The 15637-nt window shown below is 40.2% G+C and overlaps 1 protein-coding gene across 1 annotated transcript in view; it reads left to right on the forward strand.

Moving 5' to 3' along the window:
* The window catches only part of tg (thyroglobulin), a 344749-nt gene that overhangs the window by 43229 nt on the left and 285883 nt on the right, over nt 1–15637 (forward strand). The window contains exons 10-13 of the mRNA XM_069915700.1: nt 2136–2720; nt 5982–6224; nt 11473–11610; nt 14646–14723. Of these exons, the coding sequence (XP_069771801.1) occupies nt 2136–2720; nt 5982–6224; nt 11473–11610; nt 14646–14723 (1044 nt within the window). The remainder of the gene's footprint in view (nt 1–2135; nt 2721–5981; nt 6225–11472; nt 11611–14645; nt 14724–15637) is intronic.

Consider the following 15637-nt stretch of genomic DNA (forward strand, 5'->3'; position numbering starts at 1 on the left):
TTTTAGCACCTGTTGTCTGCATTATGAACTCTTGAATCATTTACCACATTGATAAATTCACTTTGGACAGATCCAGAGAAGTTGGGACTATTCTCCTTGGAAAAGGAGAGAAAAATTGGTGATTCATGAGAGTTAAAACAGATGTTCAAAATTACTGGGGTCTTTGATGCAATGAGTTCCATGTGCTGGCAGATTGATAACCAACGGCATAGATTTAGGATAGTTGTCACATGAACGAGGAGAGAAGAGGGGATGTTTTGTTTTAGTACAGTGACTTGTTATGGTTTGAAATATGCCAAGCAAAAGGGGTGAAAGGAAGTCTAATATTAACCAACCACAAATTTAACGGCTTCACCTGCACCATAGAATATTTTTTGAGTTTCAGAATCAGAATTTATTGTCATGAACAAGTTATAAAATTCAGTGTTTTGCAACAGGATGATAGAGCAAACATTCATATTATAGGCATCTTACATCATTACTATAAAAAAGTAAAAATAATAGGGCACGAAAAATAAGGCAGTGTCTTTGGTACATTGGTTATTCAGGAATCTGATGGCAGCAGGGAAGAGGCTGTCCTTGTGCCACTGGGTGGGCCCCTGTTCCTTTTTCCCAATGGTAGCAGAGTGAAGAGGGCATAGCCTGGGTTGTAGGGGTCTTTGAGGATAGAGGCTGCTTTATTTAGACAGTGCCTCATATAGATGCCCTCAATGGAGTGACATCTGGTGCCTATGATGTCACAGGCCGAGTTAACACCCTCTGGAGTTTATTCTTGTCATGAGAGTTGGCGCCTCCATACCAGGCAGTAATGCAACTGGCCAGAATGCTCTCGATGGTGCACCTGTAGATGTTTATGAGAGTCTTCAGTGACATCCCAAATCTCCTCAGGCACCTCACAAAGTATAGCTGCTGGCGAGCCTTCTTTGTGAGTGCATCAACAAAGAGGCTCCAGGACAGATGCTCGGCGATGTTGACACCTAGGAATTATAAGTTCTTGACCCTCTCCACTACTGAGCTCTCGATGAAGGTTGGGTTGTCTTTCCCTGACTTCCTCCTGAAGTCCACAATCATCTCCTTGATTTTGCTGATGTTGAGCGCAAGGACTTTGTAGTTGCACCATTCAATGAGCTGATGAGCTGATCTACCTCCATCCTGTATGCCTCCTCATTGCCATTTGTGACCAGCTTTAACCAGACATTGAAATTCTCCAGGCATATTCATGAATTCATTCAATGATTACCAAGCCATGATAATATATATCTATATACACCTTTTAATAAAGTAATTAGAGAAACATGATACAGGGGAGTTGCAGAATTTTCTTTACTGAATTGACCGAAACATGCTATGACCTTAATCTGAAGACAAGATAAATTACTGGAATAAAAATCCAGAGACCTAGAATAAGAAAGAATTCAGTGAATGTGAATTTAAAAATTTGATGAATTCAATTTTTTAAAAAAGATCTATCTAATTAATAAGTATCAGCCGTGAAGTTGTAAGATTGTATTTAGGTGTTCACTGATAAAATTGTAAGATCAGGTCTCATTGTGGCAATTTGATGCAGTAATGAGGAACTGGTGCATTATGTGAGGTGTGGAATATCAAATGACATGTTAAGCGCAAGCATTCCCATCCCCCACCTCTCAGAATGACATAAAAGATCTCATGATGCTATTAAAAGAAGCTGTCTCTGATGTCCTGGGCAACCCTTGCAAAATCACCAAAACAAATCAATTGGTCATAATCTCATTACTGTTTTTGGACTCATTCTATCCAAAAAATCCTACTGCATTTCCTTGATTATCATTCAGGCACATTTTAAAATGTAATTCAGCAACCTCGAAATGTTTTGAAGTTCCTAACAATCATAAAATGCACTATACAAATGCAAACTCTTCTTGTTTTCCTTACCTCTATGTCTTGACTCCACAATGTCCCAGCAAACTGCTCAGCTCAGGGTAATTGAGAAGGTTATATGGATGTTAATTTTCATGTGAAACTCATATTGTGTTTACAGGTAAAACAAAAATAATCTTATTTGATACCTACTTAAGCCCAAGCTGAACATTTTTATTCTAAACTTTATGGTCAAGTAAAATAATTTGTATTATGTTTTTTTTTAACCTTTCCAGGCCCCAGTGCTTGCCAGTTAACAGGAGCTGAGAAGTTCATTCAGACAATTCGGATACTACTGAGACGCTCAAACTCATTCACAACGCCTGCAGTTTATGTCCCCCAATGCAAAGAAAATGGAGATTGGCGTCGCATCCAATGTGATGGCATGCCGCGGCAGGCTGTTGAATTTTATCAGCAGTGGACCTCTCAGAATAATGCAGGCCAGGAGCTTCTATTTTTGGATGAAATAATTGGAAACCGTCAGTCATCTCGTGCGTCCATGAGTTTTGAACAGTTTGTGAAGGAACTGTACAACAAGGGGCAACAGCATGTCTTTTCAGTTCTCTCTCAATATCCAACATTTGATTCGATTTCTGCTGATAACTTGGTAACAATTGCCAACTCAGAAATGAGCTCCAATTTCCTGCTGAACCCCCGCACATTGTGGGAGTTGTTGTTTGGCTCTGTAATACACTACCCTGGGCCATATTCTGATTTTAGTATGCCACTAGATAACTTCGAACTGCGGAAATGTTGGTGCGTCGATGACAAAGGCCAAAAGCTGCTGGGAACAAAGGCTGAAATAAATCAGGTTCCACAATGTAAGCAAGAGTATTGCTCGGATGCCTTCCATACTTATTTTCTGCCTACTCTCTTTGATGACCTTTCCCCTAAATACCTCCCACATTTTTGTCTCATTTTTAACACATCTGCCATTCTCTTTACACCTCCTTTCCTCTCTTGTTTGGTCTCACCATCAAATCATTGCAAAAAAACTGGAGTTGTGGAACTATTAGGCTTTTGTGATTATTGATGGTGCATCAATTTTATTAACTATAGTCTGGAACAGCTATCAACCTCATTGACTGATTGAGGCAGAGAAGAAGGGGGAGAATGCAAGGGGCTAATGGTAGGATCAGCCTTGGGAGGTGTGTACAGCTGGCAGCAGCTAATCATAGCCTAACCATGGTTGATCGCATTCCCATTCTTCTGTCATTCTTTGGTTTTCCTCACCATTGCATTCTTTTTCCAGATGTGATTTCATTTCACTCTCATTTTCTTCCCTTACTCAATTCAACTATCACTCATCTTCAAAGAGATGAAATTAGTTTTCACTAGCATGGTGTGATCGTTGGTTGTGAATCCATGAAACATTTTACATTGAACGTCGATGATCTTTTCCATTAACTCCAATCATCATAGCTCATTTGGTCCTTTCTTCTGCCCATTATGTTAAGACATAGTTTACCTGCATTTTCATTTTGCTTATTTGCCTTTGATTCTTGTTCTTTAAAACCCTTAATCAATGCCACAGGGAAAGGCAGATTCCACCCGATATCTTATTCTCAGCTTCGTTGCCTTGATTAAATTTTGTGCCCTTTAGGTCAATGGAACTACATTTCAGAAATGCAAATACCATTGAATTTGTACTATACAATTGGGCAGTACTGCGACTCAGACAGGAGAGCTACTGCATCACAGCTCCAGTGTTTAGCCCTGAACCTGGGTGACGTCTATATGGAGTTTCCTCTGGGTACTCCAATATTCCTCATATATAAGACCATAACATATAGGAGCAGGAATAGGTTATTCAACCCATTGAGTCTGCACTACTATTCAATCATGATTTGATCCATTTTCCCATTCATCCCCACTGTGTGGTCTTCTCTCCATAACCTTTGATGCTTTGGCTAATCAAGAACCTATCAATTTCTGCAATCAATGTCTTGGCCTCCACTACCATCTGTTCCAACAAATTCCACAGATTTACCACCACCTGTCTAAAGAAATTCCTATGCATTTCTGTTCTAAGTAGATGCTCTTTAATCATGAAATTGTGCTCTCTTGTCATTGAATCTCCCACCATGGGAAACAACCTTTCTACATCTACTCCATCCATGCCTTTCAACATTCAAAATGGTTCAATGAAATCTCCCCCCATTCTCTTAAATTCAAATGAGTACAGGTCAAGAGCTGTCAAATGGTCCTCATATGATAACCTTTTCCAGAATCATCCTTCTGAACCTCTTGAACCCTCTCCAATGTCAACACGTCCTTTCTTAAATGAGGAACCCATAACTGCTCAGAATACTCCATGTGAGGTCTCACCAGTGCCTTTCAAAAGCCTCATCATCACATTCCTGCTCTTATATTCTATTCCTCTTGAAATGAATGCCAGCTGATTGTACCATCATCTCAACATGCAAGTTACCTGCAGGTGATCCTGCATGAGGACTCCCAAGTTCTTTCCCATCTATGTTTTTTTTAAATATTTTATTTAAAATATAAGTAACCATGATTACACCAATAATACAAATATATCCTTAAATTTAACATGGTTTATATATAAACACAAACAAACAAACAGACAAACAAAAAAAACCTTCCAACCACCCCTAACCCCTATAATAATATACCCCCCCACTGTCTCTACTCCCCATACCCCAATTAACCCCTAAATAAAAGAAAAAGAGAAAAAAGAGGAGAAAACCAAAACAAAAATTAATACATCATGGAAAAAGGAAACCCCAATACATCAGATCAAAATCTTCAAATTTTCCAGTTAAAATAATCCAGATATTGGCTCCAAATCTTCCTAAAACTATAATATTTATCCCTCAAATTATACATTATATTTTCCAACAGAATACAGGACCTTAATTCCGAATGCCATTTTGTAAACTAAGTTCTATCTGATCCTTCCACGAATTTGCTATACATTTCCTCGCCGCTGCTAATGCCAGTCTCAGAAAAGCTATTTGAAATTTATTCAATTTATATACCAAACAAAGTCCTCTTATATCACCAATTAAAGAAAAATTTGTATTTAAAGAAAGTTTTATTTTCAAAATATTCTGTGAACAATCCTTAACCTGAGACCAAAAAGGTTTAACCTTATCACAAGACCATACTGAATGTAAAAATGTACCTTTCTGACAAATACATCAAAAACACAAATCAGAAAGAATCAAATTATATCTTTTTAAACACTCCGGAGTTAAATACAATTGATGTATAAAATTATAAGGCACCTACGTATTTTCAATTTTTTCCCCATTTAGAAATTAGTTTTTTTTTCTCTCAGATTTGTGAGTTGCAAGTAAATTAGCCATTGTAAATCTCCCTAATGTGTAGATGTGTGGTAGGATCTGGTAGGAATCTAATGGGTGTAGATGAAATAAAGTGGGCTGACTGTACAATTAATGTAACTGGATGCCAGATGGTAGCTGTGGACTTGGTGGACCAAAGCACTTGCTTCTGTGCTGCAGGATTTAATGACTCCATTTAGCATTTGATGGAGGACAAATTTCTATCCCTTTGTCCCATAATGGAGACATTCTTACTTTCTGGTGTAACTGTGCACTACTTCCTGCAAAACCAAGTGTCTTCCCTGCAGGGTGGTACCCATAATTCAATGCAATACTTCAGATGTAGTATTGTGAAAGTGCTGTGAATCAATTTCTTCAATTTGGATCCTAATACACCTGAGATTAGAATTAGAATTTATAGTCATGAGCATGTAACAAAATATGTTGTTCTGTAGCAGCATTGCAGTGCAAATATTGCTGTAAATTACATTTCAAAATAAATAAATAGGGCAAGAAATAATGGGCCTATTATTTTTCTCTCTTTCTGCTGCTACATAGCACCCATTCAGCAAGGACAGTAAATCCTTGCTGTAGTTTCTTGTGGACAAAGTACATTTTTCAGATTTATTCTGACATGATATATAAGGGGGAGGCAGAGAGTATTGAGGTGCATGCAGGTCTCAGCAGAGTTTTCCAACATTTCCTGCAATGTGCAGTTATTGTGTTTATTTGGGATTGCATCTGTGTAATGCATTCCGACTGTGTTATTTCTAGGTCCAGAATCCTGCAGTCGTGCTGCTGAGCAAGCCCTTCAGTTTATTGATGAGGCAACCAAACTCATCCTGGCCTCCAACAGTTCCAAAATGCCTTTCACCCAGGGTTTCCTGGTAGCAAGTGGTATTCATCTGACTGAGAATGAATTGTTTCCTTCCTCTGAGAACTCACAGACAGATCTTCCCTTTACTGAAAAGTTGCTGAGTGGATTAGACTACGCTGTTCGATTAGCTGCCCGATCCAGTGAGTTCACGTCTTTCATGTCTGCGTATAATTTTATAATCTGATTCTGTGCTTCATTCTCTGTGAGAAAATCTCTGCTATGGTCGAAACTTAGAAGGCTAATTCTATCCTTCATCAATTCCTTAATATCTCAGTATCTGATATGACATATATTTAATTTTAATTTTGACATGCGTTAACAGGGCATCCAGACCCACAAGTCCATGCTGCCCAATTACATCCTATTGAGGTACAATCCCCAGTACGTTTTGAACAATGGGAGCAAACCGGAGCACTGGGAGTAAACCCATGCAGACATGGGGAGAATGTAAAAACTCCTTACAGACAGCGCCAGATTCGAACCCCGGTCCCAATTGCTGCAGCTGTAACAGCATTGCGCTAACCGTGCTGTCCCAGATCCTAAACATCACTCATTAAAATGTATTATTCCAATCTTTAAATCCCTTTTGAGCCTTTCCCTTTACACTGCCCATTCAGAACCAGGCCATTTAAAAGGAAGCATTTGTTTATAAAACAGGAGAGTGGATATCTGCAACTTTGCCTTCCAACAGGAGTCAAGAAAAGTATGTTTTGTGGAATGAATTTGACAGACTTTTCTGATTTTCTTTCAAGGCATATGGGCAAAGGCAGTAAATGGAGTTGGGTATACAGCAGCTGGGATTTAGTTGAACTGTGGATCATAATCAGTGATCTACCTCTCTACTTCCTTCAATCTATCTGCCCCTCCATTTTTTTGCATCATTATTTATTTTGTCACCAGAAATTATATTTTTTTAAGCGGACAAGGATTGCTCTTTGGAATGTCCTTCCTTAACTTCTCTGCCCTGTAATGCGTGTCGTAAGAACCAAAGACTTGTTGATCCAAACCAAAGCTTTTATTAACTAAAAGACTGGAGCATATCACAAGTAGGTCGACCAGTCCAGAATGACCTGGTCTGGCTAGGAGCAATCCTTTAAGACCTGCCAGTAGGTGTGGCTACACGCTCAGCCAATCACAGTCATCCTACACTACCATCTGTACATATGTACATATACTCATTGGTGATAGAATCTGTACTATCACATGCCCCTCCTCCATCTTTTTCCTTAAGCTTGTTTAGTTGAGTTCTTGTCGTTTCTTTACTTCTCCATTTTGTTTTAATTTAAACCATGCTGTGTTAAAAATGATCTATTCAGCCTGATGCTGTTGTAACTGCTAAATATACCACCTTGAAATCAAGCTGACAGACCAAGAGAAGACGCTGGAGCCTCCCAAACTGAATCGCACCACGTGGCTCCTGTCACAGACTGCCACTGGAATCCTGATCTCACTACTGGATCCCACTTACTTAATCACCCTTACTACTCTTACCCCGTCCTCATACACCTCTCCCTACTCCATCCCCATTTCCCTCTCTCCTCCCCAATCCCGCAACCTTCAGATCTCATCTCCCCCCCCCACCCCCACTCTCCGGCTTCCCAACCTCATCATCAAACCCGCAGACAAGGGTGGGGCAGTTATGATTGGGCGCACTGACCTCTATCTTGCCGAGGCCAGTCGACAGCTCTCAAACACCTCCTCCTATAGACCCCTCCCATAGAACCCCACCACTACACATCAAGCCACTGTCCCCAACACCATCGCTAACCTCATCACCTCTGATCATCTCCCCTCCATGGCCACCAACCTCATTCACTCCCACCGCCATACTGCCTGTTTCTACCTTCTACCCAAGATGCACAAACCCAACCATCCAGGTAGATGCATTGTTTCTGCTTTCTCTTGCTCTTACCTTGACTCTATCTTTTCTCCCCTGATCCACTCCCTCCCCACCTACATATGTGACACCTCACATGCCCTCAATAACTTCAGATTTCCTGAACTTGACTGCCTCATCTTCATGATGGATGTTCAATCCCTTTATACCTCCATCCCCCACACAGAAGGATTGAAATCTCTTCACTTCTTCCTGGATCAAAGACATCATCTACCCCACCCACTCCCCTCCACCTGGCAGAACTTGTCCTCACTCTAACTTCTCCTTTAACTCACCCCACTTCCTTCAAATTAAAGAAGTAGTTAGAGGTACCCACATGGGTCCCAGCTACACCTGTCTGTTTGTCGGCTTTGTAGAGCAATCCATGCTGAAAGCCTTCACAGACAAGACCCCACATCTCTTCCTCTGGTATATCGATGACTACATCAGGGCTACCTCATGCACCTGCGATGAGCTTGTCAGCTTCATCCACTTTGCGTCTAACTTCCACCCTGACCTCAAACTCATCTGGCCCATCTCCAATAACACTCTCCTCTACCTGGATCTCTCTGTCTCCATCTCCGGAGGCAAACTTTCCACCAATGCATACTATAATCCGTCTCACTCCCACAACTACCTTGACTACACATCCTCACTCTGTCCCCTGCAAGGATTCCATCCCCTTCTCTCAATTCCTCCATTTCTGTTGCATCATCTAGTCCAGATCTTATGAAATGCTGCCTTCTTTCACAAATGTGGCTTCTCCTCCACCACTATCAACTCAGTTTTCACACCCATCTGCTTAATTTCCTGCTCATCTGCCTTGGCCCCATCTGCAACAAGCATAGAATCTCCCCATTCTCACCCACCACCCCACCAGCCTCTGCATCTAACACATCATCTGCCAGAATTTCCAGCACTTCCTACCGGATCCCACCACCAGACACATTTTTCCTTCTCCTCTCCTCTCCGCCTTCCATCGCAACTGCTCCCTCTCTGATTCTTCATGCACTCATCCCTCCCCATCTATTTACCCCCACCCCAGCATCTTCTCTTGTGGCCGCAGGAGGTGTCACACCTCCTCCTTCACCACAGTCCAGGGCCCCAAACAGCATCACTTCTCTTGTATATCCACAGGACTTATTTATTGCATTCGGTACTCCCTTTGTGGCGTTCTCTACATCGGATAGATCGGTCGCAGATTGGGGGATCGCTTCGCCAAGCACCTCCTCTCTGTTTGCAACCACAACAACCTCCCAGTAGCCCACCATTTCAATTATGAGTCACACTCCCAGACTCACATGTCTGTCTATAGCCTTTTGCACTATCCCACCTTGACCACCCACAGATTGGAGGAGCAACACCTTATCTTCTGTCTGGGCACTCTCCAGGCATTGACATTGACTTCTCTGGTTTCTGCTAAACTTACTTGCCTTTTCTTTCCCCTCTCCCTTTTCTGTCTTTCTAGTTCTCCCCTCCCTACCTTCTCACCCACCCAACCATCCTTCCTCCCCCTCATTGCTGCTGTCCCCTCCCTCCCATCATCCACCTATCATCTCTTGCCTTTGCCTCCCCTCCTCCCACACCCCACCCTTTTGCTTGGATTCTTGCCAGCATTTTCTCATACTTTGGTGAAGGCCTCAAGCCCAAAATGTTGGTTATGTATTTCCACCTTTGCTACATAAAGGACATTGTTTGACTTGCTGAGCTTCTCCAGCACTTTGTGTTTTTCACTTAGGCCACAAGGTTTCATTTATCTCCTTCCCCAGGAGGAGAATCAATTAACCATAGTTTGCAGTGCCATTGCATCTAGCAGCATTTGCCATTATTCAGCCTTCAGAATTGTTGAATTTGCTCTCTGACAAGTTGGGAATGAGAACTGGGCATCTGGATTCTTTAAACAGGGAAATGTTCTTGATCAGGCATGTTGCATGTCTGTAAAGATATTTAGCACAAAGATTGAGAAAGAAGTTAGAATGAATAAAGGCAGAAAAATAAATAAATAGAAAGAAAAACAAATTCTTATAAATCTGTTAATGCAAGATCATTATTTATTTCTAAATGAAATTCAAGATTGTTAATAGTGAACTCCGATATTGAAACATTTAAATCGAGGTTTGGAATAAGGTTGATAAAGAGATTGGAGGAGGAGGTTTAATGTCTAGAAGAACACCTTTATTTCAAAATAGATTTATTCAATTTTCTATGGGAAATCAGTTTTAAAGATGTGCAAACATCTGGGTATTAAGGCAATTGAAGCTTGTTTTTGAAGCAGGGTAGATAATTTATTACCTTTGATAGAAAAGTTTAAGATATCTGAAGATACAAGGTTTTGTTATTATCAAGTTATGAACTTTTTGCATGAAAACGTTGGTCAAGATTGGTTATTACCAGTAGAGACAGAGGTGGAGTTATTATTGTATAATGGAGATACAAAGAAATTTATTTCATTAATGTATAAGTTGTTAGAAAAGAAAGCTTGAAAAATAGGGGATACATACATCATGACAGAGATGGAAAGAAGACTTGAATAAACAAATAAATGAGTGTGATTAGATGCAATTATGTAGAGAAAGTATGAAAAATACAGTCAATGTGAGGTATATGTTAGTACAATATAATTTTATTCATCAGTTATATTCGACACCACAGAAGTTAAATAAATTGAACCATAACTTTTCGGATTTATGTTTTAGATGTGGTCAGGACATTGGTACTTTTTTGCGTTCTACTTGGCAGTGTCCTAAGATTAAATCTTTTTCGTTGGAGATTGGTAATTTATTAGAAAGAATAATTGGAGTTAAATTCCCACAGGATCCAGTGCTGTTTTTATTGGGTAATATTAAGAGGGTTAAACACAAATTAAAATTGAATGTGTTCCAAGTGAAATTAATAAAATTTGCTCTGGAAATAACTAGAAAATGTGTTGCAATAACTTAGAAGTCAGATATAAATTTGGGAATGGAGAGATGGCATGCAGAAGTTTGGAAATGTATACCAGTTGAAAAAAAAACTTATACTTTAAGAGATAGATATCATATATTTTGCAAACTCTGGACCCTATATTTACAAAGTGCTGTTGTGAATATTTAAATGAAACTCCAACATTCCCTTTCTACTAAAGTAGGTCTCCTTATACTATAAAAGGTTTTACAATATGGGATGCTTCTGTTGAGGGTCTCTTGTCCTAAATCTTTTCTTTCTTTTCTTTTTTTCTTCTTTTTCTTTTGTAGGGAGTTAGATGGAGGGAAGGAAGGGGGACTAATGGGGGGGGGGGTATTTTTTCTTTTTCTTTGCTTTTAATTTTTATATATATTACATGCATTTGTTATGGATTTGTAATATAAAATAACTGAATTTCTTTGTGGTTTTAAACTTTAGAAAAAACAATGTAGGTATCTGATTACTGCCAGGAGACTCTTGTACTGGAGAAGCATCTTGAATTCTTAAACTACTCTGCAATTTCTGTGTTAAAACTATTTGTATCAAACAGTTGCTTCATTTCCAAACAGCTCTGCAATTCTACCAGAAAAATCAGCTTATGAAGGAAAGGAACATTGGCGAGTTTCCTCTAAAAGGTTACAGCCCCTATGTTCCCCAATGTGATGGGCTTGGAAACTGGGAGCCAATCCAGTGCTCTGAAAGTACTGGTGAGTCCAATGGTGTAATTTTCATACGTTATAAATAGAAAGTCAAGAACTTGAATTAGAGATCAACAAAAAGAAAGGTCACAAATATTGGAAATCCAGTGGAAGTAAGCATTTTTAAAAGACAACTTGGAGAAGTACATCTCTAATTATAATATTTAGCAGGTCTTGAGCAGGTTGTATAAGAAACACATGGCAGATTGTTACAGAAAGAGGCCATTCAGCCCACTGGGTCCATGTCACTTCGACCAGGGAAATATTGTTTGTCCCATTCCTCCTCTTTCCCTGTAACTCCGCAACACATTCTTTCTCACATGCCTAATAGCTACCTTGTGACTCTTTTGCCACTTATCTATACTGGGGCTAATTTACATTTGCTAATTAACCCACCAGCACATCCTTGAGTGGCGGGAGGATTTTGTGGGGGAGTGGGGGGGGATCCACAGCACCTGTCAGGGATCAAGCCTGGGTTTCTGGAGCTGTGAAGCTGAAATATTATTGCATTGCTATAATTAAGAGGAGAAATACAGTGGAACCCCATTATAATGTGATGGTTCAGGTCCAAAAATCAGATCATGAAAAATAGTGGGTTTGCACTAAATCGGGGTTTCACTACTGGGTACAATATATACACACATCAATCATGGCAGCAACCCCACCACCTCCCTCTGTTTGCATCAACGCTCACCCCCACCCCCCTGTTCATAAGAACATAAGGAATAGGAACAGGAATCGGCCATCCAGCCCATTGAGCCTGCTCCACAATTCAATGATCATGACTGATCTGATCATTGACTCAACTCCATCTACCTGCCTTTTCCCCATATCCCTTAATTACTTTTTTTTTAGGTAAAAATCTATCCAACTGAACCTTAAGTATGTTCAACGAAGTAGTCTCAACTGCTTCCCTGGGCAGAGAATTCCACAGATTCACTACTCTCTGGGAAGAAAACAGTTTTTCCTCATCTCCATCTTAATTCTACTCCCCTGAATCTTGAGCTGCGTCCCATAGTTCTGGTCTCACCAGTGAAAGCAATTTTCCTACCTTTACCTTATCTATCCCTTTCATAATTTTATATGTTTCATAAGATCTCTCATTCTTCTGAATTCGAGTGAGTATAATCCCAGACAATTTAGTCTCTCCTCATAGGTCATCCCCCTCATCTCCGGAATCAACCTGGTGAACCTCCTCTGGACTGTCTCCATTCCCAGTATATCCTTCCTTAAGCATGGAGACCAGAATTGCCCACAGTACTCCAGGCACAGCCACACCAGTACCTTATACAGTTGCAGCATGACCTCCTGCTCTTGAATTCAATTCCTCTCGTGATGAAGGCCAACATTCCATTTGCCTTCTTAATCATTTGTTGTACCTGCAACACAATGTTTTGCAATTCATGCACAAGCACTCCCAAGTTCTTCTGCATAACACGATGCTGCAGTTTTCCACCATTTAAATAATAATTTGCTCTTTTATTTTTCCTACCAAAGTGGATTACCTCACATTTAGAAACATTGTACTCCATCTACCGGACCTTTTCCCACTCACTTAACTAAACTCTATCCTTCTGCAGCCTCTCCACATCCTCTGTACAACTTACTTTTCCACTTAATTTAGTATCATCCACAAACTTGTCTTCACCACACTCTGTCCCCTCTTCCAGATCACCAATATAATTGGTGAACAGCTGTGGGCCCAGCTCCGACCCCTGTGGCCCCCCCACTTACCACTGTCTGCCAATCAGAAAAACACCCATCTACCCTGACTCCCTGTCCTGTCAGTGAACCAATCCTCAATCCATGCCAATATACTTCCCCCGACTTCATTCATCTGCATCCTATTGATAAGTCTCTTATAAAATGCCTTCTGGAAATCAAAATGTACCGCATCAATCTGTTTCCCTCTATCTACCGCATCCATTATATCCTTAAAGAACTCCAGCAAGTTTGTCAAACAAGACCTGCCCTTCCTGAATCCATGACATTAAGCTGATAGTTTGTGGAAGCACTCAGACCCTCACCCATCATTTGTGGCAGTACTCACCCCATCCCCTGTTCATGGCAGCACTCACCCCCCTACCCCCCATTCATGGCAGCATCTACCCCTCACCCTCCATTCGTTGCAGCATTCACCCTCCCCTCCATTCTCAGCAACACACACCACCTCCCTACGCTTCATGAATGCGATGAATTCCCCACCAAGATAAACATTATTGTACTTACCTTAATCATTTAGATGTGCCACTTCTAAACATCCGCTGCACCTCTGGCCACCTCTGGTACTCTTTTAAAATGAGCTTGCTTAACGTCCCATCTCAAAGAAAGAAAGTGGACATTAAGAAGTCCAATGATGCATCGCATTATATCCAAATTCCCATTAAATTGGGACATATCAAATTGGGGTTCCACTGTATAACATTTCGTCCAACAGGTGTTTGAAGTAAGAAGAGAAGGGGGGGGGAGAGAGAAATAAAATAAATTCAAGGAGCTTTGAAAGTGTTCCAAAAAAACTGAATGATCATTACAAACTGACGTGGTCTGCAGATTTTCTTGTTTCATGGATCATTGCAGCTGGCTTGTTGTCATCTATAAGCAACAGTTACATTCTTTCTGAAATATTAATCAGAGCACCATATAGCTGATATGTGTTTCCAGCATCTTCTAATTTCACCACCTGATGCTAGAGTTGGGGGAAACTAGTGTTTCCAAAAACAGGGAGACAGTGGGACATTCAGTTGTATTTCTGATCTGGAACTTGAGCGTTGGTCCAATCTTGAACAATTGAATGGATAAATGATGAATTGTGTGTTTGTAGAAAAGATCAATAAATGATCAATTAACATAAAAAACCTTTGGAGGCACTCAAATTATTTATTGCCTGAAACTCAGGCAATAAGTTAACATCCAGTTAACTTATTTATACGTTTTTTAAACACCTTTATAGAGTCAGTAGTCTGTTATTCATCAGGCATCTTTATTAATTGGATATTGTCTAATAATTTCTTGTCACATTCTGAATTACTCTTGTTTCACTCCAGGTCACTGTTGGTGCGTGGATGAGGCTGGAAATTATATTTCTGGTTCACTGGTCAATCGCTCAACCCTGATGCCTCAATGTGAGTCAAAAATAGCACCAACTCCTGTTGTCCATACCATAATTTATGACTTATTCATTCATTACCTATTGCCTTTCTGTTCACTGACCCAGGAATACCCCAAATTTAAGATTCCCAACTGTTTAATAATCTCTGCATTTAGTCTTGTCTCCCCTTCATTTTATTCTCTGACACTTCTGCAGCTTTCCTAGTGCTGTGAACCTTGCAAATTCCAATAACAATTCCCACCCATGCCTTCAGCTCTGTATGAACTAATTTCAAGAATTCTATTTCCATTTTTGAACTTGCCATTTTCCTTTGGTGGATTAGGATAGTTCTGTCCACTGTTTTTTTTTTAAATCAAGCTTTTGGCCATTTCTTCAGATGTAACATTAGCCTCTCTATAGTTTTGACACTAAGTGGGCTTTTCTGCATGCTGCCAGTAAATGTCATTTTCCCAATTATCTCTAGTTAATTTAAGGCATTTATGTATGGAAGTATACAGTACTAACGGCTTCCCCTGTTAAAATTAGGCCCTTTAGCTTTATAAAAAAATGTTGTTGCAAAGATAAAGACATATAACCATCCAGAGAAGAAGTCCCTCTATCACTCCACCCCCTTCCATCTCCATTCAGAGAGCTATCCCCTCCCCTTATTACTTCTCTTGTGCCCTCCTTCCAAATCCACCTATCACTTCTTGCCTGTTGGCCTGTGCCCCTCCCCCCATGATTTTATTCAGACATCTGCCTGCTTTTTGCTTATTCCTTGATGAAGGGCTCAGGCTCAGAATGTTGATCATGTACCTTTATCTTTGCTACATAAATAATGCTGCATGACTTTGTTACAGAATTTTGTTATTATTAATCTTTATGATTATATATGTATATCTTACTAAAGTTACCGGGTGGATTTGAACATGGGAGAGACACACATTA

This window comes from Narcine bancroftii, chromosome 2, assembly GCF_036971445.1.
Source record: "Narcine bancroftii isolate sNarBan1 chromosome 2, sNarBan1.hap1, whole genome shotgun sequence".
In the NCBI taxonomy this organism is placed as follows: domain Eukaryota; kingdom Metazoa; phylum Chordata; class Chondrichthyes; order Torpediniformes; family Narcinidae; genus Narcine; species Narcine bancroftii.